At 37.5% G+C, this 24230-nt stretch overlaps 1 protein-coding gene across 10 annotated transcripts in view; it reads right to left on the reverse strand.

Moving 5' to 3' along the window:
- Positions 1-24230, reverse strand: part of TJP1 (tight junction protein 1) — a 163479-nt gene that overhangs the window by 17523 nt on the left and 121726 nt on the right. For 8 of the 10 annotated variants that reach the window (XM_017835903.1, XM_017835904.1, XM_017835902.1 and 5 more), the window contains 18 exons: positions 20770-20894; positions 20453-20555; positions 18747-19026; positions 18058-18161; positions 17047-17215; positions 16541-16685; positions 10723-10859; positions 8279-8384; positions 7291-7441; positions 6653-6761; positions 5793-6012; positions 5192-5376; positions 4961-5056; positions 4449-4531; positions 3219-3429; positions 2579-2679; positions 1053-1406; positions 406-657 (listed from right to left, as the gene is read on the reverse strand). In XM_017835903.1, coding sequence (XP_017691392.1) covers positions 406-657; positions 1053-1406; positions 2579-2679; positions 3219-3429; positions 4449-4531; positions 4961-5056; positions 5192-5376; positions 5793-6012; positions 6653-6761; positions 7291-7441; positions 8279-8384; positions 10723-10859; positions 16541-16685; positions 17047-17215; positions 18058-18161; positions 18747-19026; positions 20453-20555; positions 20770-20894 — 2931 coding nt within the window. The remainder of the gene's footprint in view (positions 1-405; positions 658-1052; positions 1407-2578; positions 2680-3218; positions 3430-4448; positions 4532-4960; positions 5057-5191; positions 5377-5792; positions 6013-6652; positions 6762-7290; positions 7442-8278; positions 8385-10722; positions 10860-16540; positions 16686-17046; positions 17216-18057; positions 18162-18746; positions 19027-20452; positions 20556-20769; positions 20895-24230) is intronic. The other 2 variants (XM_017835910.1, XM_017835906.1) reach the window with 1 other exon arrangement.

The following is a 24230-nucleotide window of genomic DNA, read 5'->3' on the forward strand; positions in this document are numbered from 1 at the left end:
AGAAGTCGCCCAACAAACTCGACTCAACTGCATGATCAGTGATTTGGCTCAATTTAAAGTATACAAAAAACTAGTGTAATTTTAAGGAAATAAGATTTTTCTCAAGGCCTCATTAACAGCAGAACATTGTCAAGCTAAGAAAGTCACAGTTCAAGTAAAATCAAAATACAGAATGCAGCCTTTTTTTAAGAAGTCATCTTTTTGAGAAGTGAAAAGGATAGTTTGAAGCCATGCACACAGAACATCAGATGATGCTTAGCAATTTAGATGCACTGTTTTTGGTAACCTGCATGATCTCTCACAGGAAAAAAAATTAGAAGGGATTCTTCAAATAAGGTCAAAACAAAGATCATGTGCGAGCTTGATGTACAGCAGGAAATCAGCGCAACAATGTGGCACAGGTACCTTTGCTGGGTCTATGTGCGGCGATAAGGATGATGGCTCTTGATCTCTTAGCACTATATGAGCTCCCTCAGTACTCGGTGTTCTTAAGGGGCCCGCTTGTGGTTGGTAAGAGTTGTAAGGAGCAGCAGTAGGCTCCTCCAGTCTGACATTAGTTAGGTTTACATTAGCATTTACTGCAGAGGTTGATGAGGTTGCAGGGTTTGATTCAGGCGACGGGGAAAGGTAAGGGACTGCAGGTGAGGCTTCTGCTTTCTGTGAAGTGTTTAAAATATTTTAAATATACTGCTATTGAATCAATGCATGACTTTTTGATTTATATTAAAATAATCTAAGTGATGCTTTGACTGATGCAGCTAAATGTAGAATGAAATGTACTGAAAGTATCATGCACAAGCACTTCCAGAAATTCATTAGGTTGAGGATTAAAAAAGCAAAACATTCAATCCCCCTCCTGTCAAAATAAGTCGCTAAAACAGGAAGGGCAAGCTGATTCTCCAATTCATTGTAACATATTATTGTTGCTGTTGACAGATGCTTGTATGCACTCATGACACTGATAAGCAGAATATAAATGGAGATTTCTTGATCAAGAGAACTTGCAACCTGAAGTAAGCATAAAATGGTCAGTATATAAAATGCTTTCTTACCGGCTGAGAAGTAGTGGTTTTAAACCCTGAAGAATCTATTCTGAGATTTGGCTGTGGCTGAGCTTGAGATGTGTAAGTAGGGTAAGTCTGAGTTTCATGATGCATTCCAGAAGAATCTTCTCTGACCGGTTCAGAAGAGCGTGTAATAGCAGATTCAGGAGGAGTCCCAACCTCATCATTCAGAGTTTCATCCAGTTCTTGATCAGTATAAGCACCCCCTTCTGTGTCTGTGTCTTCATAATCAGACGTGTGTCTGCTGTCTGTGCTGTACATGGAATACTCACTGCCAGGAGCGGAGAGGTAAGAAAGGCGGTCATCGTGTAAATCAAGGTCATCACTTGTAGCACCATCTGCCTGTGTCAAAATTAGAGTACACATTTATTGAAATACCTCTTAAAGAATCTCCTTTTTCTTCCAATGTAAAGATTGGAATTTTTTTTGCGAATAATTAAAAACTGAACAAATGGAATGCATCTACACTGTAGCTCAGAACAAGACAAAGTCTGGTAGTGAAAAAGTTAAGTTATATTCCAAATCCATCAGCACAGCAAAAGTATGAAGATTCAGCAGTTCTGAATATCACAGGGGAGGAGAAATCAGGGGAGGTTTCAATCACCGAAGATGTCAAACTTAGACCTAAAAGCCTTTACTGCAGCCTAGCTCTTACAATCATTTTACTAAGGAGCCAGATGACTGTGAGTGTAAGAGAGGGGACAGTGCATGCTGTCTATAAATATCAAAGTGTTTGGAAAGATACAGAGCTGCACTTTAGAGGGATATTATGATATCAGAATCGTTACTTTGAAGGTAGATATAAAGAGGTAAAAGGAGCTAAAATCTAATTAAGAAACACATAGCAATAGCCAATTCATCATTTGCTACAAGTAAGCAAACAGTTGGCATTTCACTCGATAACAGTTCAAGAGGAATGGATCTAATGTGCGTAGGTTAACATGCAGCTTGAGAAGGTAAGTGAAGTTTTAGTGGGAAACATAGAATACCAACTTGTGATTTTGCATGTGTTCTCACAACTGAGAGAACACAGTTCTCAGAAAGGTCAAAGAACATGAATATGCCATTTGCTTTTCTGTTAGTGAAAAAAATCATTCATCATCAGGCAATCCTAACCCCATGCACACAGGCAGCAAAATACCCAGAAGTTCTTTGATAAAAAAATACCCAATCCCCACAAAGCGTTCAAAGCATTATATATCCTCCAGTTAACAGCAGCAATGAGCAAATGCTCCCTTCCTACACTGCTACATGCATAAGGACAACTGCACAGCTCTCCTTAATAGAATAACTGCACTAATGTAGTGACAAATCAGCTTTGAGCAGCTCGCACAGCCATGAGGCATTACTGCTTCAGATTTTCAAATGACAGTTAAAATGAGGAGGAAAGAAGGAAAATACGCTTCATTCCACAACCATCAGCCCCTATGTGTAATATCAGTTACAATGAAAAAAGCAAAAAACCTCTCATAAATAAAGTTTTGCCATTTCTCTCTAAACACATAATTTCTTACCTTTCCTTCTGAAACCCACACCAGTTGGTTCTGTTGCTGCTGAATTGCTTCCTTGAGAGCTCCATACCATCCTTCATTCATTGAATTCAAGTTAATGGTAGCTAGAAGTACAGTAGATTAGTTTGACTTATGATTTCTGCAGAATTATGAGAAGGATCTGCACCATGAATAATAAAAGCAACATAAACTGGTAGGTTAAAACTACGAGATTTAAATAGTAATGTAAATATTAGTATCCAAAGCAACCTTAAGGCCTGATGTGGTTTGGGGTGTTTTATCCCACAGGAAATACTGAGTTAACAGTAGCTCAGAATAAAAAGAGGCTTCAGTTTAGCCAAGTTAAAAAGAAAGTTCCATTGTTTTCCTTTTTATTCAAATTTTGATTTTGGCTGATCATCCTGCAAAGCCACCAGATCTGTTACAAGTATTATTTTCAGTTTTCAGATTGCTTTACATTCACGCAGTCACGTGCAAATGATGCACACACCAATTAACTACTGGTTATTGAATGGGGAAGTCTGAACAAGTCAATCACTGCTTGAATTAGTCCATTCGCAGAAAATTCTGGAGGAAGAAGCCTCTCTCATCTTGCCTCCCTTTCCCTTTCAGAAATGCTAATCCAGTATGTCTAATTACTTACTTGTGAAGAGATGGTGATTATTTTTGCGGAGTTTGTGAGCTCTCTCATACAGCTTTCGGGCACTTTTTCGTGATTCTGGGCACAACCTCATTCTCATAGTCTTTACTCCCTGCTTAGAATCAGGATTTAGGAATACTACAATGGGATACCACTGGGCATAATTCAGCCGGTCCACTGCATTAGGAGTGACATCTAATAAAGCGTGTTTGTCCTGTTGTGATAAAAAGGACAGAGGCGAGGAAGTGAATCATTTATATACTACAGGCAATTTTTTTAAAACATACTCCACAAATTTACTTTTTATTACCTTTACAGAATTCATTGGTTCAAAGTATTGATTTAAATCCTTCTCCTATTTGAATATCAGAATAAAAAAACCCAAACCAATTCCAACACCAGCCTACATCAGCATTATACTTTTTGAACTCTAGGACTGACTGCATAACTCTAACAATTTAATATTTAACTCCCCATTTTAAAACATCTCCTCAAAGCAACCGGGCACTGAACTATAAAAGTAAGTAGTGCCCTATTAGTATTCTTTGAATAAAAAAAAAAGCAAAGATTGAAACATAAGACCTAGTCTCATCACACACCTCCATCTCCCTTTTAAAAAAAAATAAAAATTCATTCTGAATGCAAAACTTGGCCAGCTTCCATTCAATGCAATCAAGCACACAGCATGAAGTATACCCACTTTGCTGCTACAATAGCCTTTTTCTCCCCTCCTACTGAAGTACCTGAAAGGCTTCCAGCTTGTTTTTAAGTAAGGAAATTAAAAGGTGAGCCTCTTATCATAAACTAATCTTAAAGGTTTTAAGCATCTTAAGGAAGGGAAATAAAAGAACCCTTTCCCTTAGTCCTTGCACAAAAAAACTGATGTCAAGTAATCAATCTGTACATTGGGGTGGGGGAAGACTAATAACCCCATAAATAAAGTAACAATTTCTAGCTGTTATGTCGCACCATGGCTTTAAATGAAATAGGAGACAGCTTGAAACAGCCTTAAGAACACTCTCTGGAACAAAGCCTAGAAGTATATCTAGGCTGTAGTTATTAATATGGAGAAGGTGATGGGGTTTTTTAATTAGCCAATAGAAAGATGAGAAAGTTAGTGTTAAAGCAAACACACTCAGTTATTATTCTACATTTGAAACAGCTAACACTTTACTTCATTATACTGGTTTTACTCTTCTGGTGTTAAAGGTGGAGTGACAATAAAAGACTTACTCTATCGATTATCTGTTTTATAGTGTGAAGACGGATAATGCCAGAACTACGTTGATCAGTACCAGCATCTCTTGGTTCACTTTCTGGTAAAGAGGACACAGTTAAAATCTATTGTAGGCTTACAACATATTCTACATTCCCTTATTAAGATAAAACAAACCATTTCAGAGCTCAAATCTGATTCCAAGTAATACATGAAAATCTACCCATAAAAAAATCGCATCTTGGCCATTTAAAAAAAAACCAAACAAACAATCACATCTTTACAAAAGCACTTAGAAATACGATAAGGTACAGAAATAAAATGAAATTTGAGAAGGTTCTAAATAGAACTAATACTACTTTTATCTTCAGACCATTATCAGCAACCATACAGTGGATTACATTTAGTCTGTTGCTTTATATTGTCAATGTCTTGTTAAACATGTTAACTAAACTAATAATGTAGAAACAACTTAGCCAAAGAAAGCTGACTGTTTCCTAACTGTAGAAAAACTTGATCTCACACTTACTTGCAATTTGAAAGATATCTGGTTCTTCTCTAGCAAGTTTCTCCCGTGCAACATCAGCAATTGGACCAAAAATGGTTACAGGTCTGAGAAACCCAGCTAGAATTGAAGGCAATAGAAAAGTCAAGATATATTGGTTGCTTAAAACAAATGCAAGATACTCTTAATCACACGGGCTATTTTAAATCAAACCACACAGACCTGTACTGTGCAGCAGTAAGAGTAAAGCCATACCTTCCCGAAGAACAACTCTTTCATAGGCAGGAAACTTCGTTTGAACAGGCTGGGCAGACAGATCTTCTCTGCTTTTCCGGAGGTTTCTTTTTGAGCTTCGCAAACCTCGGAACCTCCAAAAATCTGCTCGATCTCCTCCTGCTGTCTTTGGAAGCGTGTACTGTACGCTGGCTAGTTGTTCCGCTCTAAGATGACAACAAACCCCAGTTATCAAGGAAGTCAGGTTCTGAAGTAATGCTTGACTAGCAAGCTTACATCTTCAAAAGAAAAAAACAAACCCACCACTACCAGCTGAACCAAGCTATTGTTGTTTCTGTATTAGGAAGCACAAGACAATTACTGAGTTTGATATCACATTTCTAAAACTTACTATATCCTTGCCTCTTGTATTAAAAAGAAAGTTTATTTGTAGATTGTGCAGAGTCAAAAGCAAATCCAGAGATCAGATATCTTACTTCCATTTGTTTTAACTTTTGACACTTTTTCTGACTGAACCAGTTCTATAAACTCACACTGCAGACAAGTCCAATCATTCATTATAGAGATGCAGAACTTGAAACTGTAGCTTTAAATCAGCAATTGCAGTATTTTAAGATCGTACCTGTTTTTGTTAGGTATGATACCTCTTTCCACTTCCTTATGGTTCTTGCCAATTCGAATTGCCAGCCACGAACCCAGTTTACCATTGTAAAGAGTGTCCACCACCCGGAACACTTCACCTTTATTGAAACTTAGTCCATAAGGAGATTCCTTCTCATATTCAAAATGAGTTCTGATATAGAAAGAATCTCCTACATCAGACTCAACAATGCGACGATAAACTGAAAAAAGAAAAAGAAGTCCCTAAATATCAAGTGTTACTTAAGTTCAAGTCATGTCCTAACGGTCACAAAAATTACTCAAAGCAATGCCTCACCTTAGTTCTCCTTGTTCTAAATATACAATATTACTTCAAGAAGCCTTAATGTCTTAGAGCTGCTCTATTTTAAGCAGCATAACTATTTACAGAAAACTCTACTAACATAAATTCAACTTTCATAGTCAAAAATTTGATGCAAGTGCAAGCTTAATTCAGTTGCCCTGGAAGGAATTAGTCTTATGAGGAAAGAAGTTTGTATGTGCAAACACATCAGTTTAATCACTCATTTTCAATGGCATGACTACAACAGACTATTCTGCTTCCATCAGGGTTTAATGCCGATACTTTTCTTAGATGTTCGGGGTTATTTCTGATGAAATTTTTTGTTTGGAGTTTTGTTTGTTTGTTTTTGGGGGGAGGGGTTGCACTGTTATCATATCAGTCTCTAGTCCATTTGCAGTAGTAACTGATTCCAAATCTAAAAGAACTTAATAGTCTAAGGTGCCCATTTCCTGCAAGTCAGCAGTTAGTCATCATTCACTAGACTTTTTAATTCTATTCCAAGTAGATTTCTACATTTCTTCCATTACACAAATATTTACCATCTTTTTTCTTCTGTGCCAAAATCGTTACTTCTTCTCCTTTAGGAAGATCAAGCAAAAAAAGGACAGCTTCTTCTCTGATGATATTTGTGAAGTCTACATTATTTACCTGGTATCAATGAAGTAATCAGTTTGATTTAGCATACGACATTATTACAGAGATTTAACTATACAACAGGAAATCTGAATCAATCTCTACGATTTTTTTCTTAATTTCATACATACACATCAAGTACATGTATCTCAAGATGCCTCTTGTACCTCTAAATAGTCCTGCTTTATTTCTCAATAAAAGCAGAGCTTCTGAGATAATGGGTAGTTGTTAATTTTATACTCAATATTATGGAGCACCTATAAACATCAGTAGCCACAGAGTTCTCTGACAATTCAGGCACCCAGCAGTTAATGAAATCAAACAATTTTATCAACTGAATTAGTCTATAAATTTTGATGTAGAAAACATACTAACCTTCCTAGCAACAGTAGAGTAAGAAAAGACTTTGCTGCTATTAAGTCATCTAATAAGTACATGCAGAAAAAAACCTGTGTGAACTACAAAGGCAACATATTCAATCCTACAGAAAGAAAACCTACTTTGGTACAACAAAACACTTGTACTGTTACTGGTTTTGACATACCCTGAGAATCTGGTCCCCTTCCTCTAATCCTTCTTTCGCCGCAGGGCTGTCTTCCAGAACACCAGCTACAAATATGCCAACATCATTGCCACCTGCCAGTCGCAAGCCCACACTATCTCCTTTTCTGAATTTTACTAGTTTCATGCTTGGCCTAGGGATTTAGAAAATATTCCACTTAGAGGTCTAATAGCATGAAATATTCTGGTAAATTTGAAACTGAACACATGCAAAGGAGTAATCTGCCCATTAGTCAATTAGTAGGTATTAAGCTATGCATACCATTAACTGCTTATCAACTGCAGCATTACAACACTCATTAGCAGCACTTCAAAAAAACCCACCTGTATTTACTAGTTTAGTGGGGTTTGTTTGTCTTACATTCATAGAGTAATTTAAGTGAGACACTGACATTCTTTCAAAAATGTTCTTCCTTTTAAAGAGCTGTGCTGGTGTACAGATCTGTTTTGGCTCTGAAGAGATTAACATGAATTTGAGATGAAACCAAACTAGAATCTATTCTCATGTACACCAATGCCCATAAAGGAGATCCCAGTTGAAGTGGACTTATTTCCACGTTAGGAGATTGCATGTTTCTGCAGTGACCTTTACTCACTTCTTTTCAATTACTATGAAAGTAAAGTATATGCTATACTATCTCTCCTCTCTTTGGAGACGGGGACAGGGAAGAAGGGGTGAGGGTGCTCAGGGAGAAACAAAATCTGCAAATTCTTTTCACCTGTTGATCATTCTAATGGTTCATTTCCATGGAAACGACTAGACTTTAAAATGGTATATTACACAATGTAAGTGCCAACAAGGCTCAGGAATAAATCTAAAGTCTTCATCTTAATATTTCTGAACAGAAGTGTCAGGACAGCATGTTGGACTTGACATCAGACCATGTATACAGGTTATTCCTCACTTTGGATGCAAGTTTGGTTTGCTCAAGGATCAGGCAGTTTGAATAGTTTATTTCGAGTTACATTACCGAAGCATTCCATCTTCATGGGTTGAGTTGGGTAAAGGACCATCAGATGGGCTGACTGGTAAATCCACATCTGGCTGACCTCCTTGTGCATACACTGGCTTTGGTTCTATTAAAATATCAAAAGATTTCCAATGTCCATTCAGTCATTTAAAGATCAGAAAGTTTAACTTAGTTCATGACTTCTTCAGTAGCCTTCCTCTATCCTGCCTAGATCCAAAAAAGTGAAATTCTAGAAATTTACAACAACAGAAGACACTCTTATCATGCCATTCAAAGGAGTGTGCTTACTGGCCTAATTATTACTTCAGTAAAAGTAATACTTCATCAAGTACCCCGAAAACTGTAAAACTACAAGAACTAGAAGGCTTCCTGCTCCCAAGACAACTTTCAACCGTTCTGTTTCTAACCTCAATTTATCTGACTTAACTTCTTTATTTTCCCTTGGTTCTCTTCCCTCAAGAATTTAATTTTTGAAATGAAAATACCACAAACTCTCAAACTACAATGCCTTGAAGTTGACAGATTTCAATGTTTACTTTGGTCCAGTCAACGGTTCTTAAAGACACGCACTTACTATGGTTCTGCCGCAGAGATTCTCTGGGGTCCCTGGAGGAAACTGCCCCTGCAGGCTTCCCTCTGTAATGAGCACCAACAGGGGCTCTTCTCTGTTTTACATGCTTGGTCACGTTACAAGAATTTATATTTAAGGCTGATCTCTGCACGCTTGAGAAAAGTTCATTTCAAACAAGGCTGGCTTCAAACTAGTCTAAGACCTCTTATCTTACCAACAACTGTGCCATCTTCCTTTAAAGTCACTGAACAGACTAGTCTGGAAATTGGGAATTTCAGGCAACAGTTGGGTAATAACGCCTTTTTCTAAACATGATTTTGGTCCTTACCATACCATAATGAAGCATTTACCTTTAAGTCTTTAATGACCCTTTCCTAGCCTAAGCCTCTGATGATTCCTCTGAACAAATACTCTCCCTTTACCCTTCTTCAACACCATCGCCTATGACAGTCATCTTGTCCTTGCCCTTAGCCTAAGCAGCAAACTGTCACAGATTCTGCCAACGACCTTTCTAACATTTTCATTACAGTCTCTGAAAGATCCTCATTTCCCTAGAACTTTCTCTGAGGTTATTAATTAAATATTATCTTTATGTACTGGCCCTAGAACTCCTCCCACCCAAACTAAGTACTTCCATGTATATTCTATTCATTCAAGAATAGAGTATTTCTCCTTCTCCACCAGCCTATAAAATCCCCACAGTACTTATTACTTGCTTGCCAGTCCCTCAGACCAATTATTAGTACGTTACTTTGGATTAAGAACCCTCTTAAGGGTTTCCTATTCTGGCTGGATTTGTATTACACCAATTATTAATCTTCAGTATCTTACAGAAATACAGAATTCATCTTTCTAATCTCACTACCACATCCTTTTTCTATCTTGGCAAATATAAACTTACTTCATTTACATATCTTCATAACACCACTGTAAAATGTCACCTCCTATGACAATTTTTTAGCAATGGCTGCTGTATCAGAAAATGTGTTCTTATTTTTAAGAACTTTAAGAGTCCATCAACATCATAACTCTTTCGGTTCTTCACTCATCTACTGAATACTACATGCAGAAGTGTCACTGCTTATCCCCTAAGTCTTCAAAATATTTTTAAGCTTGAATGTGCTTTTTCTCATTGTACCCAGCCTTTCAAAACCAGCTCCCTTCTAAGCCATCTGCACAGCTTCTTTTTCTCTACTTGTTATCTCACTGAAGTGCCTCATTCTGTAAACAAAAATCTTGCAAGTCAGCCTGCCCGGAACAGTGTCCTGTCACTGTACCATCTTAGGTTTTTTCTTTGTTACACCATCTGGCTTTTATCTGTTGCCATTTAGCTTATCCTTCCCTTTTGGGAAAAAGCAATGAGATTTTGTTCTGGGTTTATTAGATGTACTGCCTTCTCGGTCCGTGACTGTAGTTATGAAGTGTGACGTGAACAAAGCATCTCGGAGTGTTCTGAGTTGTATCTTGGGAACAGTAGTTCTAAACAGGCTTAACTACATCCTTATTATAAATATAGTCTGTTACAGTAACCCATAAGACAAAGGTTATTGCTGAACACTCAGAAATGACAGATTTTAACCTTCCTTGAGAAACCAAAAGAGCTTTTCACAAGCATCGCCTATAATTACAACTCTAAACACTGAAATTTGACTCCTTTACAATGGACAGGCTCCACAGCTTAGGTTTTCAGGAGCAAAACTTTTAAAATATAAATGGGATTATGGTTAAAAAGACTGTTCGTATTCAGAAATAAAAATAATTTGGACTTTTTCTAAGACTTTAGAAATCATTCCGCAAATACGCAATGGCATAAAATCTTTACTGGTCATCCTTTCTCAACAATATCATGATTAATATATTAAAATATTTTTACCTGGTAGTGGTGGAGTTTGTTTTTCAGTTCTCTCGACTGTCACTTCTTCCACAGTTTTAGAAGCATCATCTGCATTCTTTACCGGTGTAGAGACAGCTCCCGGTTTAGTTACTCTCTCATCTTCTCTGCTTCGAAGACTATATTGGAAAAAAATATTCCACTCTGCATACAGAACTGTTTCTATGATCTCAGTATACTAGGCCTAAAGAATAAATACTTTAATTCATAAAGTTGAGGGCAAAGAATTACCATTACTATTTAACAAAATTTTGTTCTTAAACTATCACATTATTAAAAATCTTTACTGTTTCTAAATCCAAGTGTTTTGTCCCTAATTCCATGTTAGACTTCTCTAGATGTGGCTATTTAGAAAGCAGCAGCACATGGTGACACAAACTGCTCTCTGCTTCAAGCACTTAAGTGCTGTATATTGAAAGCTATACAAGGAATTGAGAAGCAAAGGGAAGAAGAGCAATTACAATGATCTTTTTCTCACTTCTTCCTGTGGAAATCATGGATTTTTAGACTTAAGTCTTAGGCTTTGCTGTGAACAAGCTAATTTATCTGCTCCTTTGTGTGTCAGCTGCCCTGCAACACAAGTGCTGCCGGTATGCGTCTTGGCAGGGCTTTGCAAAGATAAAAAGTATAACACAAACATGTCCCTGACTTCTCAACTTTTCAGAGAGGATGAGGCCTTCAATCCATCTGTTACAAGAAGAGAGTGCTTCTCATACACTCAGTCGTCCATGCACTTTAGTAAGAAGACAACTTGCTGCTTCTTACGCATTTCCTATATATGCTTATAGTGTAGAACAAAGGCATTTAAGACATGTTAAAATAAGAAAATAAAGAAGTGTCTGTTGTTCTTTAAATTATGAAAGCAACGAAAAGTTCTAAAGAACATAATTGCTATTCCTTGAGCTCAAAAGATCAGGTATTCTTATATAGTTGTATAGCTATATACAACTGTATATATAGCTATATACAGTTGTAGAGCTACCAACTGTCCCACAGCAAAACTGAACAGAACATGTGCTGCATGTTGAAATGTTAACCACTACACTGCTACCTGCTGAACAGCAAAACATTTCATAGGCTTGGAACAGATGAACGCTAATAATGAGCTAGAAAGTTTTTTTCCTGGGAGTTGGCAAATAAGCATAGATATTAAGAATATCTGAGAGAAGACAGATCCAAATCCCAGCTTTTATATAATATCAGACTTAATTGCCAAGAAGGGGAAAAAAGGTATTTCCTCAAACATAATGATGGCTTGGTCAGTAGGTACAAGAACATCTGCTGTCTGTGCTGAAGAAAAAAGGAGAATTCTGCATTACCAACAGCTAGATGGTGCTACTAGGCAATAATGAGCATCACTGTCCATAAAGCTCAAATGCATCAAAAAAACCATCATACAAAGCTAAGACTGGTTATCCCAATCAGAAATGATACTTCAAGAGTAGGAAGTATGACTTCAGAAAACAGATTCCAGCAAGTCTACTCATCCAAGATGTGCAAGAAAGAATAAAAGAAATTGCAAAAACTGAAATACAAGGAGAACATGCTTTCCTGCAGCAATATAAAGTTTAAAATGTAAGAAACAAAGCTTAGCTACTCAGGCAAGACATACTACAACTTCTCAGTGCACTCCTCTGCCAGTTTTAAAATTGTGTGCCTGAAGGCACCTAAACAAAACAGAATACAGAAAAATACTCTAATCACCACAACAGTCTGGAAAAGCACCCCTTGCATTGTAAACATAGCAGCTTAATTTTAAAAATCCTTTATTTATGCCTTTATCCAGATAACCCCCCTTTTTTGGGCTTCTAGAGTTCATTAAAATGATGCTAAAACCATTATATGTAACAAAATGAAAAGTAAGCATTTATCCTTCTACTTCATTCCCAAGCATCACTGATAAAAGTTCTCTTATTCCTCTTTCAGATTTCCAGTTTAGGTGGATAAGTTTAAAGGGTATGTATTTTACTTTCAGCACTAGACTAAAACATGACTGGACTCCTCATTCCCTCAAAAATAGCTCCCAGCTTGTTAAAAACAGACACATACATTTAGATATTTAAATGAATGCTAAGCATTCTAGAAACAAAGATGTTATGTGGTAATGTAAGCTACAACTAATTCCACTCCCCAAAGATTTTTGGGTAATGAGCACTAGTTAATGAGATATTACAGTAAATTCCCCCACGAGCCCTCTCTACCTGTTTCCAAGCATCTCCCAACATTTTAAAGAAGCACTATTCCAAAACTGTAGTATCTGTCTTCCTTTAAAAATAAGGCCAAAAATAATGCATTACTACACAAAGACAAAATTAATTTTACATTTCCTCTTCACACAGTCCAAACCCAGTGTAGTTTTATACTGCTTTTACACCTGCATACATCAAGAGAGTGTAAATACCTCACTAAAATACAGACACTGGTGGGCACAGCCCAAAATAGTCAGGAAAGTGGCTGAAGCAGTAGGCTCCTAGACCGGGCTAGTGCAGTGTGTGTAGGTAAATACACCCTGCCAACCCAAATGCCTCCAAAAGGCCAGGTCTACTCTACCTAAGGCATGACAGTTTCAGTGGGAAAAAGCTGATAGAAACAGAATTGTGATAGAACAAAAAGGAAACATCAGAACAGCAGGAGAGTAGATTTTTTTTTCTTGACTTTGCCTAAATTGTCCAGTAAGCACTGAATATTTCACACTGCAAGATGATACAGGAAACAACTTGATGCTGCCACTGGTTCTAGGAGATGGAAACTTGTTAAAAACTGACAGCTGCACTTCCCAGGAGACATAAGTGTTGCTCACTGCGTGCACCGTGACACTATTGTTTAGCATCTGTGCTGTGTCAGTGCCCCTTTTACCTCACTTCCTCCCCCTGACATCTTTTTTTAAAGTACGTTTAACAGAAGCACTTTTAAATAACAAAATGCAGTTAGCTACACATTAGTGCCATTCACTGTTAGCTACCACTGCAGAATAAAATACAATTACCTGAACACACAGAATGTTTGTACAGAAAAAGTTACGAAAAATATGAATTTGCAGGCTCTTCCCAAAGGTGTTTTCAGCATATCTCAAACTATGTAGCAGAGAAGAGTAAGAACCAAGTGGTATCTTCCTAAAGACATCCATAATAGGGTTGATTTTTGTCCTATATTCCAGTTTTTCAGCTTGTTTTGAAAATGGATAGAACAAATCTGTCACGCTACATATGAATCGACAACTGTATTACAGAAGTCAACCTCATCCTTCCAGAAATAATTATGACCTCTACAGTGATTTCTTCAAGTTACCACATCTTTCTTGCTGAGGTTGAAGTGTTGAACATATCAGAGGACATTTTTGCTTTTCCAGTACCAGGTGAGGAAGTGTGCACAGAGTTCCCAAGCAGGAGTTTTCAAGTAGTAAAGGGCAGCCCAGAGATGTATCTGGCAGGCTTTGCAGCACCTGACTTTAAATGCCCATTTTTAGGATAGGTCACACCAAAAGTTTATCCAGCTCAACAACTTGTTCCTGCCAGCAGGAAAACCAGATAGTTAAGAAAGGATACATGATACTTTACCCAAAATACTCTCCCAACTTCAGAGTACAAAGAACTCCGTTGCTCATTCTAGCTTTTTAAGTACAGCTCTTTACAGGTTATATAAAGCCCAATTAGCTATTTCTATTAGTAAATTACAACAAATGTTTTAGAATTTGAGTTTTAAAAAAGACTGTTCAAGAGAAAGCTGTGAACTTTCTTTGGACTAAAGAAAACTACAAGTGCTATTTAATGCTTTGACAGAATGCTCAAATAGCACCTGGAAATTCTATATAAAGGAAAATTGCAAGCACACTGCTGTACATACCAGTACAGAATACTGAGAGGTGGACAACACTGACGACCCTGCCAGACGCCAAAGCAGTACTGAAGCAAGTCTGCTGGCAGATTTCTGTACTCTAGTGCACACCCGGAAGTGTCAGTCTATAGTTACGCTTGTATGAAAGGACTAAGAGGATTCCCCTGGAATTTCCCTCCTCATTAACATACAAACACTTGGCAGAACAGGGTCTAAATAAAGACTCATTATCTTCAATACATATTTTAATATCTTAAGATCAGTTGGAAGACTTTTTGCACATTTCTTCCTCAGCTTGTTCTCAAGCCTTTTTCTTCCTTCAGATTTTCCACCAAATTTTAAAAACACTAAGTAGACACAACTAATTTGATTGTACAGTAGATTTGAACTTGCACAAACAACCACTACAAAGAGAAGTTGCTCTCAACATGTTTTTCTTATGTGGCTCAGGGCCTAGATTTTCTGATCTTGAAAGAGACATGTCAAACAGGAAGTAAAGCCATGCCAAAGTAGCTCTTGTTCATAAAGACGATAGAGCGGATGTATTCAGAGCTGAGATAACTTCAAAGTTCCTTCTTGGGAAGGATTTAATTCTTCCAACAGTGTGGTCCATAAGGAGGAAGTGACCATCTACCTAAACCACTGCAATAGGACTGGAAAGCATCAACACTAGGCTAAGTCAGTCATAGTCAGAGTTTTGATAGATGTTCTTTATGTTCCTCCCTCCACAAGCCCTTTCAGTCTGCACTGGAAATGCATGTCAAGACATACAGGTTTTAAATACAACAGAGATCTCACAACCTTCACAATCAAACCCCTGCCTCTGGCACCCTGTTTCTAAGTTTTTCCCACTAATATATGGAGTTCCTACCCCAATACAAGCTTTCACGCCTTGTGTCCTTCCAAACAATATACACAGAAGAGAAGCAGAACCATCTGTAATCTGTAACCCCAAGCAGGTCTACATGTCCTGCAGTTTCATTAACCCTTAAAAGATTCTAAAAGCCTTGAAGATGTGTTATTTTTCCTTTCGGCAAACCAGACGTTATTAATAAGCTACCAGGTATATCTTGATTTTATAAAACAGTCAGCTGCAATTTGTTTTTTTAGAGTTTTTGAACAGCATCTAAAAATCTTCAAATAGAGGCTCGGAATTCGAATTTGCATAGACAATTCTAACTAGTGTTCCACCATGAGCACTCAGAAGGTAAACTTCTCTTACAACTATCTAGTAGAATCTGAACTCCAATACTGAAACTATTTCAGTAAATTGTCTATTTCCAAATTGTGGAAATGCAAAACAGGACAGATTTGTTATTCAAGATTAAAGTTTCACATGGCAGGAGAGGAAATTCCAAACCATATAGTACATTACTTCTCTCTGAATTTGTATAAAATTAGACTTACCTACTAAAGAATTATCATCAATGTCCCATTGCCAGGTTCAAATATTAAAAGCTACACTGTAAAAGGTAATTCTGCTGTGCAATATACCTTATTTTGTAGGGATTAAATGTATTCAGAAACATAACTTTTAAAGAAGGCTAGTGAGGAAAATAAAAATCCTATGCCTAAACAAAGCAAGATTTCAACAAGTTTACCCAGGCTGAACATTCAATAGGAATTGTAATACATGTCATCTCAAATCTCCTTGCAGCCAACTGCTTTCTGAAACCACCATATAACTGCATGTTATTCAATAACATATATAATTATCAAACTTACGCTATCTTTCATAGAATCATGCTTACAACCACATTTAAAAAAGTTATAACACCAAAGAAAGGTTCAATTTCTCAAGTCTAAAAAAATCGGATCATTACCAGCTGCATCTCTTGACACAACGTCACATTATTACCTTCATAGTTCTGCATCATGTTTGTTACATCACATAAATCCAAGCACTCCTACAACTTATATGTCACATTAAATAGTTGATTTAAAAATCATACAATGCTGCCATCACCTGCCGTTGCTGGGCTGCTGTGGAGAATGTCTGGAATGGTCTGAAGGCTCTGACCTCTGGTCAGGAGATCGTGAACGACTGCGGCGAGGCCTGTCATGTGATCGGTTGGAATGATCTGATGCCAGCGACTGAATTTCTGAGATGTCTGTTAAATAAAAGTTGTTTTTTCATGAAATGATTGTAATTTAAATGGTGGTGTGACCTGCTCAAATGGGAATAAGCTTTTGCAGAGAATTTTTATGAAGATGTTAAATCTATCCTTATTATTACAAAAAAAACTAAACTTAATATTCCTGAAAGAACAATCACAAGAATAGGGACTGTATCTTTTTCTCCACTGTTTTTGAAGGTGTGGATTTCAATCATATTCAAACAAAAATTTACCCACATGACAGTCTCACTCCTAACTCTTCTCCCCCCCCCACTCTCTCATCCCACTTAGGTATTTCACATCTTGACAACACATGGAATTCTTTTCTCTTTAGAAATCAAGGTTTCATACTCACCATCTCTTTCTGAAGCATTAGCAGAATGAATACTGTCAGAAAGATCAGGGACATTCAACAGTGTGGCTCGTTCATCTCGCTGAACAACCATCTTCAACTTGCCTTTGGACCTTTCTATTAGTGTTTTGGCATCTGCTAAGGACATATTTTCCGTCACTGTGCCATTTATCTGGAATAGAGCAAGAAAAAAACAGATATAAATTTACTAAAAAAACTCCAGCAAATCTCCAGCAAAGACAGTGGTGTTTTGTCTGATGATATTTAGAAACAGAGATATTTATCAAATTACGATAATACAATGGAAGACTATTGGGCTTATCCAAAATACAACATAGAAAATTATTTTCATCTTTCAAATACGAAGCTTCTACCACTAATAAGAAACTCTTAAAGGATTAGGTATGTGTTTTGAACCAGCACTGCTATACTCAGAGTAAGGAATAGTATGTTTTCCTTCACCTGACACATTCACAGCAATGTATTGAAATAAAAATTGTTAGTATGAATTAAAAATCATAGAATGGCCTGAGTTGGAAGGGACCTTAAAGACCACCCAGTTCCAAGACCCCTGCTATGGACAGGGACACCTTCCATGAGAGCGGGTTGCTCAAAGCCACTTGCCTTGGACTCTGCCAGGGATGGGGTGAAACACAAAAATCCCTGGGGATGAACCTGAAGGCAAACTTAGTGTTGTGCAACAGCACAGTTCCGCACCATTATACTGGATAACCAAGTATGCTGGGCCAAAGCCTCATACTCTTCCAAATATTTTTTATATATGTTTAGAGTGGGCATTATTTATCTGAATAAGTCCTATGGAATAATACCACAAGGCTTAACAATTTTCCTTTCCTAAGTGAGGTTGATTAATGCTTAAATGTATTGACCTTCAAAATAATGTAATAAAAAAAGACACATCATCTACTAACAATAATTATGATATTGACATAGCCAATTCTAAGAGTTATATCAATAAGTTTTGCCTTCGAACAGACACCACATATACTGTACCTTCAGTACAACATCTCCTTCCTGAATATTGCCATCTCTTGCTGCCAGGCTATCTTGTGATATTTCTTTCACAAATATGTGACTTGCCAACCGCAGACCATACTCTTTATATAACAGCAATAAAAGAAAACAGAAAACTGATGAAGTTACAGTAGAAAAAAAAAAGAGGGAGGTATCTGCAGTTTTGTAACACTGCTTTTTACAACATTAACACAGGAAACACAAAGAGGAGAGTGAACTTGGCACACAAAGGGCTGTACTGGAATTATGTTATAGATTTACCATTATATCAGTCTCTTTTTCTAACTCTGACTATAATCAGAGCTGTTGTTCAATAGTTTAATTTAGATGCTACCTACAATTTTTCCTCTTTCAAACAAGACAGCCCCTGAAGACTCAGCTAAGGTGTAGGTATACAGCTGCACAGATGTCAGCTGCACAGCTGGGATTTGTTTAATACTTAATGCTTTACTCTTAATTAAGAACATATATTTTGGAACATGAAAAATACCACCATAAATACAACCAGCAGTTTTTAAGTTTTCAGCTAGCTACTGGTTAAAATGGGCAAACAAACTGGCAAGAGCACTGTTCATTCAGCCCACGAAACCCTTAACACAGCACTGACTGAAGCAGTTGGCATTTAAAAACCAGCCAATGTTTTAGCAAGAGAATAACATCTAAGTTACCTTCATTTTTCCTGGATTTCACCAGTGTTACTTTGGTGGGTTTTGCAGGCTGACTGGAAGTGACAGACCTCCTGTCTGACCTTGGTGATAAGCTTCTCTCCCTGCTGGCGCTCCGATCTCGTACCCAGCTCTTCTCGTGCCTTCTGCTGGCACTTGGACCACCACGGCTGCTCCTTGGATCACGGATTTCTTCATCATAGCTATCATCCTCATTTTCAGACACTGGTTCAGGGTCTGGTCGAGTCACTGGAATCTGAATTTTCTTCATCCTTCGGATAGTCTACAACCCAACAACAGATATCAGCCTCTGGCTGTTTAATGATAATGATGTCACTAAATGTCAAAAGCCAAGTTAAGCCCAAAACTCAAAACATACAGATCTATTTGTGAATGCTCTGACTGTTGCATCCTCATTATAAAGTTATATCCAATTAATACAGGAGACTTATCTATACAGATTAGAGTTGTTTCCAAATCTTCGCTCGCGAAGACTGGCCATTATCAGAGTTGTTTTAGTTCTTTTTTTTTTTTGCACTTTTGCAGAAGTGGCAAAAGGATAAGAATCAGACATTGTGGCACAACACAATGTGTCTTCAGAGCTGCATATTTGAATGCCCTCTCTGTGCTTAAATCCACTCATCAGTTACTGGCACTGCTAAAAACCTCTTTTGCTTAACATGTAATCTAGTGTATCCTCAGTGTGTTATTGACAGTAATTCTCCTCAGCTTTCAAGGCTTCCAATCTTCCAAAGAAATGCTTATGCAAGACACGGCAGAAGATCAAAGCTGGTTTGCACTAACACAGACAGCTGTTTCCAGAGAACGACCCAGCCCTCTTTAGTGATTTGCCATGTGTTACAGAACCGAACCAAGTTCTACCGTACAGTTTCCATTAACTACTTTTCTTTACGTAAATCTACACACTACTTACGATACTGAGAGCCCTGCACAGATTGCCACACGTTGCCTTCTGCAAGCTTTAAAGAACTGCTGCCAATCTACAAATGCACATCACGTGTTCTTTTCAACTGCATTAAAGCTCCTGAGAGCACTAAAAATCTGTCAGCAAAAAAGCTTTTCTACAAGCCTGAGAAGTCTGTTTCCATGAATTAAGAAACTTCTAAACATTCTCTACTTTTTGTTCTATTTTTTGTAACTTAAACCCCAAACTTCTACAGAAAGCTGGATTATTACCCTTTGGTGATGACCTGTTCTGTTTTGCAAAATTCAAAAAACAACCACTTAGAATAAGCCTACAAAATTATAGGAATTAAGGTAATTATACTCTTTTTTTGGCAAACTGTCTACTGAGCATAAAAAGAACCATGTTAGTGCCTGAACAGTTTGTAAAGTCCTTTAGCATACTTTAGCCTTTGGAAAACTCGGGAAAAGTGCATCTAAGAAAGTGAACAAATATTAAACAAAGCTTATTTCCCGAAATTCAGTAATCTGAGAAGAACTTTACCATAAAGAAAAGGAATCTGAAGTATCCAGTGCCACACTGTGCAAACATCATCATTCACGTTTTAAAAAACATCTTGCATGACCTACTTGATAAACATGCCATGAGCATCATTTAAATCTGAAGTATCACACAGGTATTATTCAAGTATGTTCCATCACACCTGTATTTCACAGCAGATATTACACCATTTCACTTTTGCTTTGTAACTATGGAATTTTAAATCTTCAAGTCATTCACTTACAATTTTGGCATTCTTCCCACTTTTCCTCAGCTGCTGAACAGCAAACGCATGCTCGACATTATCCATTGAAACTCCATTAACCATTGCAACACGGTCATTTTCTCTAAATGAAAAACATCACAATGCACAGTATAAACACTTTATGCTGAGAAAAAAATATTGGGGAATAGCTGTCTCTGAACAAACTACCTGTATTACAAACCTACTACACAGTTACAGATAGGTATATGTTGAGAGCAAAACAACTAGGAGGTTAAGCTACTACTGACACAGATGAATGCCCCCTAGTCAGAACCCAGGTATAGTGTGGCACTTACTGTAGCAGTCCTTCTGCTGGGCCTCCTTTCAGCACATCAGAAATAACTATTGATGTTTCACCACTCTGAAAGTGAGGATTATCTCTTCCTCCAGATATTGCGATACCAAATCCAAATCCAGGGGCCTATAATGTAACAAAAGAAATATTTTTACTTTCCAGTATCTAATGGTCACAATTTTCATTCCTGTATCGAACATAGAATGAGATGAATACAGGTTTTTGAAAGAAAGCAGGATCAATGAACCAATCACTGCTATGCAATTCAATAACAGGAGACAGATTAAAAATAAACAAACACTTTTAGAAGGCAGAGAGTTTCAGACTAACTACCAATCTCTTCCAAGGCATTAGAGTTCTCATTTGCACTTTTAAGGCCTGCACCTCAGATGCTCATCAGTAAGACTTCGATCTTCAGTAAGGACAACATCCCATATCCCGGTGCTGCAACAGTGACTCAAACCTCTCTCATTCCTGCCCCACTTTCTCTGAGGTTTCACAGGATGGGACTTACCCAGCCTGACCTCACTTAGCTCAGGCACTGACAGCACTGCAGCACACAGGAGGATGACTGCAGGCTCAGTTCTTACGAATAATAGCAAGATCACTTGTACCATTAAATACATCAAAACCTTGTCAGCACTTGCAAATCATCTGCATCTTAACAAAAGTAATTTGCTTCAATCTTTTCCCTCTAGGGTGACCTGCCACTACAGCAAGGTCAATGCCTCTGAAAAGTTACTCCCTGTTAGATATTTCAAGACACAACAGTGATGGTTACATTTCTGCCTGGAAGCAGCAAGGGTGGGAAATAAGCTTTCTAAATATAACTGATCTGCAAACGATCTAGCTCTTTCATCATTGCCCAGAAAGCATTTTGAGAATATTATCATTTAAATGCTGTATTTTGCTCAGTAATTTCTTCTAAAATTTTCAACTACGCAAAATACAGTTGCTGGATGGAAAAGATCAGGTTTCAGTCTATTCCGCCCCTCTATTTCACAAAGCATACACTTCATCCTGGCAGATTTAGCCTTTTCTTTTTCAGACTTTTCAACAAACATGACCCAGCTTTAGCAAGGAGTTTCATAACCTTACAGTGACAGCAGAAGCAACATGGCAGCCTGTATTTGGCTGCAAGACACATGACATTCAGTTTTTTGGACATTAATTACTGCTCAAAAAAACCCCCGTTTCCTATTTCCCCCTAACACAGAGGTCATAAAAAGATGCTCCAGATTTTGCCTGTAAGCAGTGAATAGAAGCAGTGAATAGGAACACACGGTATTAAAACAGATTTGGAGATTCACTGTTCAAGAATTGATTTGAGCAGGTAGCAAATACTGCTGCCAAGAAGGAAGTTGGGCTAAGTGTAAGGGAGTGGGGAAGGGTACACCTTACTGCTTTTTTTACATCCATTTTAATTCATTAGAGAAAGACTGGACATCTTTTAAAGACATATTCCAGCTACATCAACAAGAAATCATCGCTGGGATTCAAGGATTAAGTGAAACCTGGTACCATGCAGGAGGACAGTCTAAAGGGTATTAATGACCACTTACGACCAGAGTTGGTCTTCTTTGAGTTTTACTTTTTAACTAGTCAAAGAGAGTATGTAATAGCCTACAAAAACATGTTAAAAAAAGCCCTTTCGAAACAGCAGTATTTCTCCTTTCTCATGCCACTGCTTCATCTTTCAGTTTTCCATTACTCTAACGAACAGGCTTTAGCTTGCACCGTATTTGGGTGGGGAAGGAAAGGGAGAAGAAAGATAATAACAAAGACATTTATGTCAAACTTCATTTAGATATTCTCTATATTTTCTTACACCATAAACGAAGAAATTCTCATAGTTCTCCACTCATGGTAAGAAATGCAATCATCAGGCTAAGGTCAGCAGAAACTCCCTGTACACCTGATCTTTGCTGCTTGCCACACTATTTTTAAGAAGTAGATTTGCCAATCAGATAACCACTATTAAGATGACTAGTTTTGCACTTATAATTTTCTTTTACAGAGGCCATGAAATGATGCAGTCTCATATACAGGCAGCAGTCAAAAAAGGCCACAGGTTAGATCAGGGGTTTCTAATATGATACAAAGTCTTTAGAAACACTCCCAATTAAAAAAAATTCAAATCAAACCCTAAATCCTTCTGAAAATTTAAGAGCTCACATAAGAAACTTTTCAGTAAAAATCAGCCCACCTACTTTTCATTTTATCCTGCTGCCTACTATCATCTTGAGAGATAAACGGTAAACAACCACACTCAGAAAACTAAGCCTAGCTCCTAGATGTGTGTGGAAATAGCAAGATGCTGATCCCTACAGATTATACAAGATACCAATATGTATCTTAAGTAAAACTGCATTTGAAAAAACAGAATCTGTCACATCACAACTTCACCAGTCAAATGCTGTAGAATAACGCAAAAAAAAGCACTGTACTAGTTTACTCTCCCACAGTAAAGCAGCGTGGGAGAGGCAGAAAGGTAGCTTCAGTTCTTTGGGGGAAAGAACTGAGTTCTAAGCATGAACAAACCCACACAATACACAAAGTGCATGGTTCCTTCCTCAAGTACTTTACACTGAAGCATATAAAACCAGAAGATCTCTCAATGAAAGAAACTGTAGCTATCTGATAAGCTTTAACTGAACTTGAGACTGGCTTAATCCCTTAAGAGCTAAGTAGCAATCTAGCCCAGGAACTTGTAAGGGTGGCAAAGAAACGGAACAAAAACTCTTGGTTAGAAATGGAAACCTCTCATTCCCAAAGAAGTTTCTAAGGAGTCTTTTGAGAGTAGTGCTGGAATTGACCAGTAAACCCTCTTCCCAGTCAAGGATACATTCTAAGCACCAATTTAATATAAGAATAAAGGATTCTGGTTTTGTCACCTGGCACATGGAAATCATTCTTTGTTTGCTTTTAATTGGCTAAATTAATGCTATTAAAGTTATTAAAAGTACACACCGTTATCTTTCAGCACCTAAAGAAGAGATACTTACTCAGCTAACAAGACAGTTACACCGGTACAGTTGGCAGAACTTTGGCATGCAAAAGATCATAACCAAAATTATGAACAAATCAAACTTTCACGTCAGTACTATCAGTAGAACTTGTGACTATGCTGCAAGTGCGGCCAAAGACAAAATCTCTGGTTCCTACCCATTATTTCAAAACTCATTCAAGGTAACACCATACTGCAGCATTTCACAATTCCTTTGTGCACTGACTAAACTCATCGTTTCAGGTTTCACTGAAGTTACTGCTATAATTAACCAGGAAAATGTCCCCTTCGAGAGAAACTAAGCTATCACCAAGCCTACCAGCCAACCCTGTATTGCTATGGCATTTTTTTTTATTTTTGACTGTAAGACAATACTGATTTAATTGGTAATATGAGTAAAAATGTTAGAGTTTACATGGGTTCCAGGGATGACTGGTGAGCTTCAAGAAAAAAAA

The sequence above is a fragment of the Lepidothrix coronata genome, unplaced genomic scaffold (assembly GCF_001604755.1).
Source record: "Lepidothrix coronata isolate B3197 unplaced genomic scaffold, Lepidothrix_coronata-1.0 Scaffold266, whole genome shotgun sequence".
In the NCBI taxonomy this organism is placed as follows: Eukaryota; Metazoa; Chordata; class Aves; order Passeriformes; family Pipridae; genus Lepidothrix; species Lepidothrix coronata.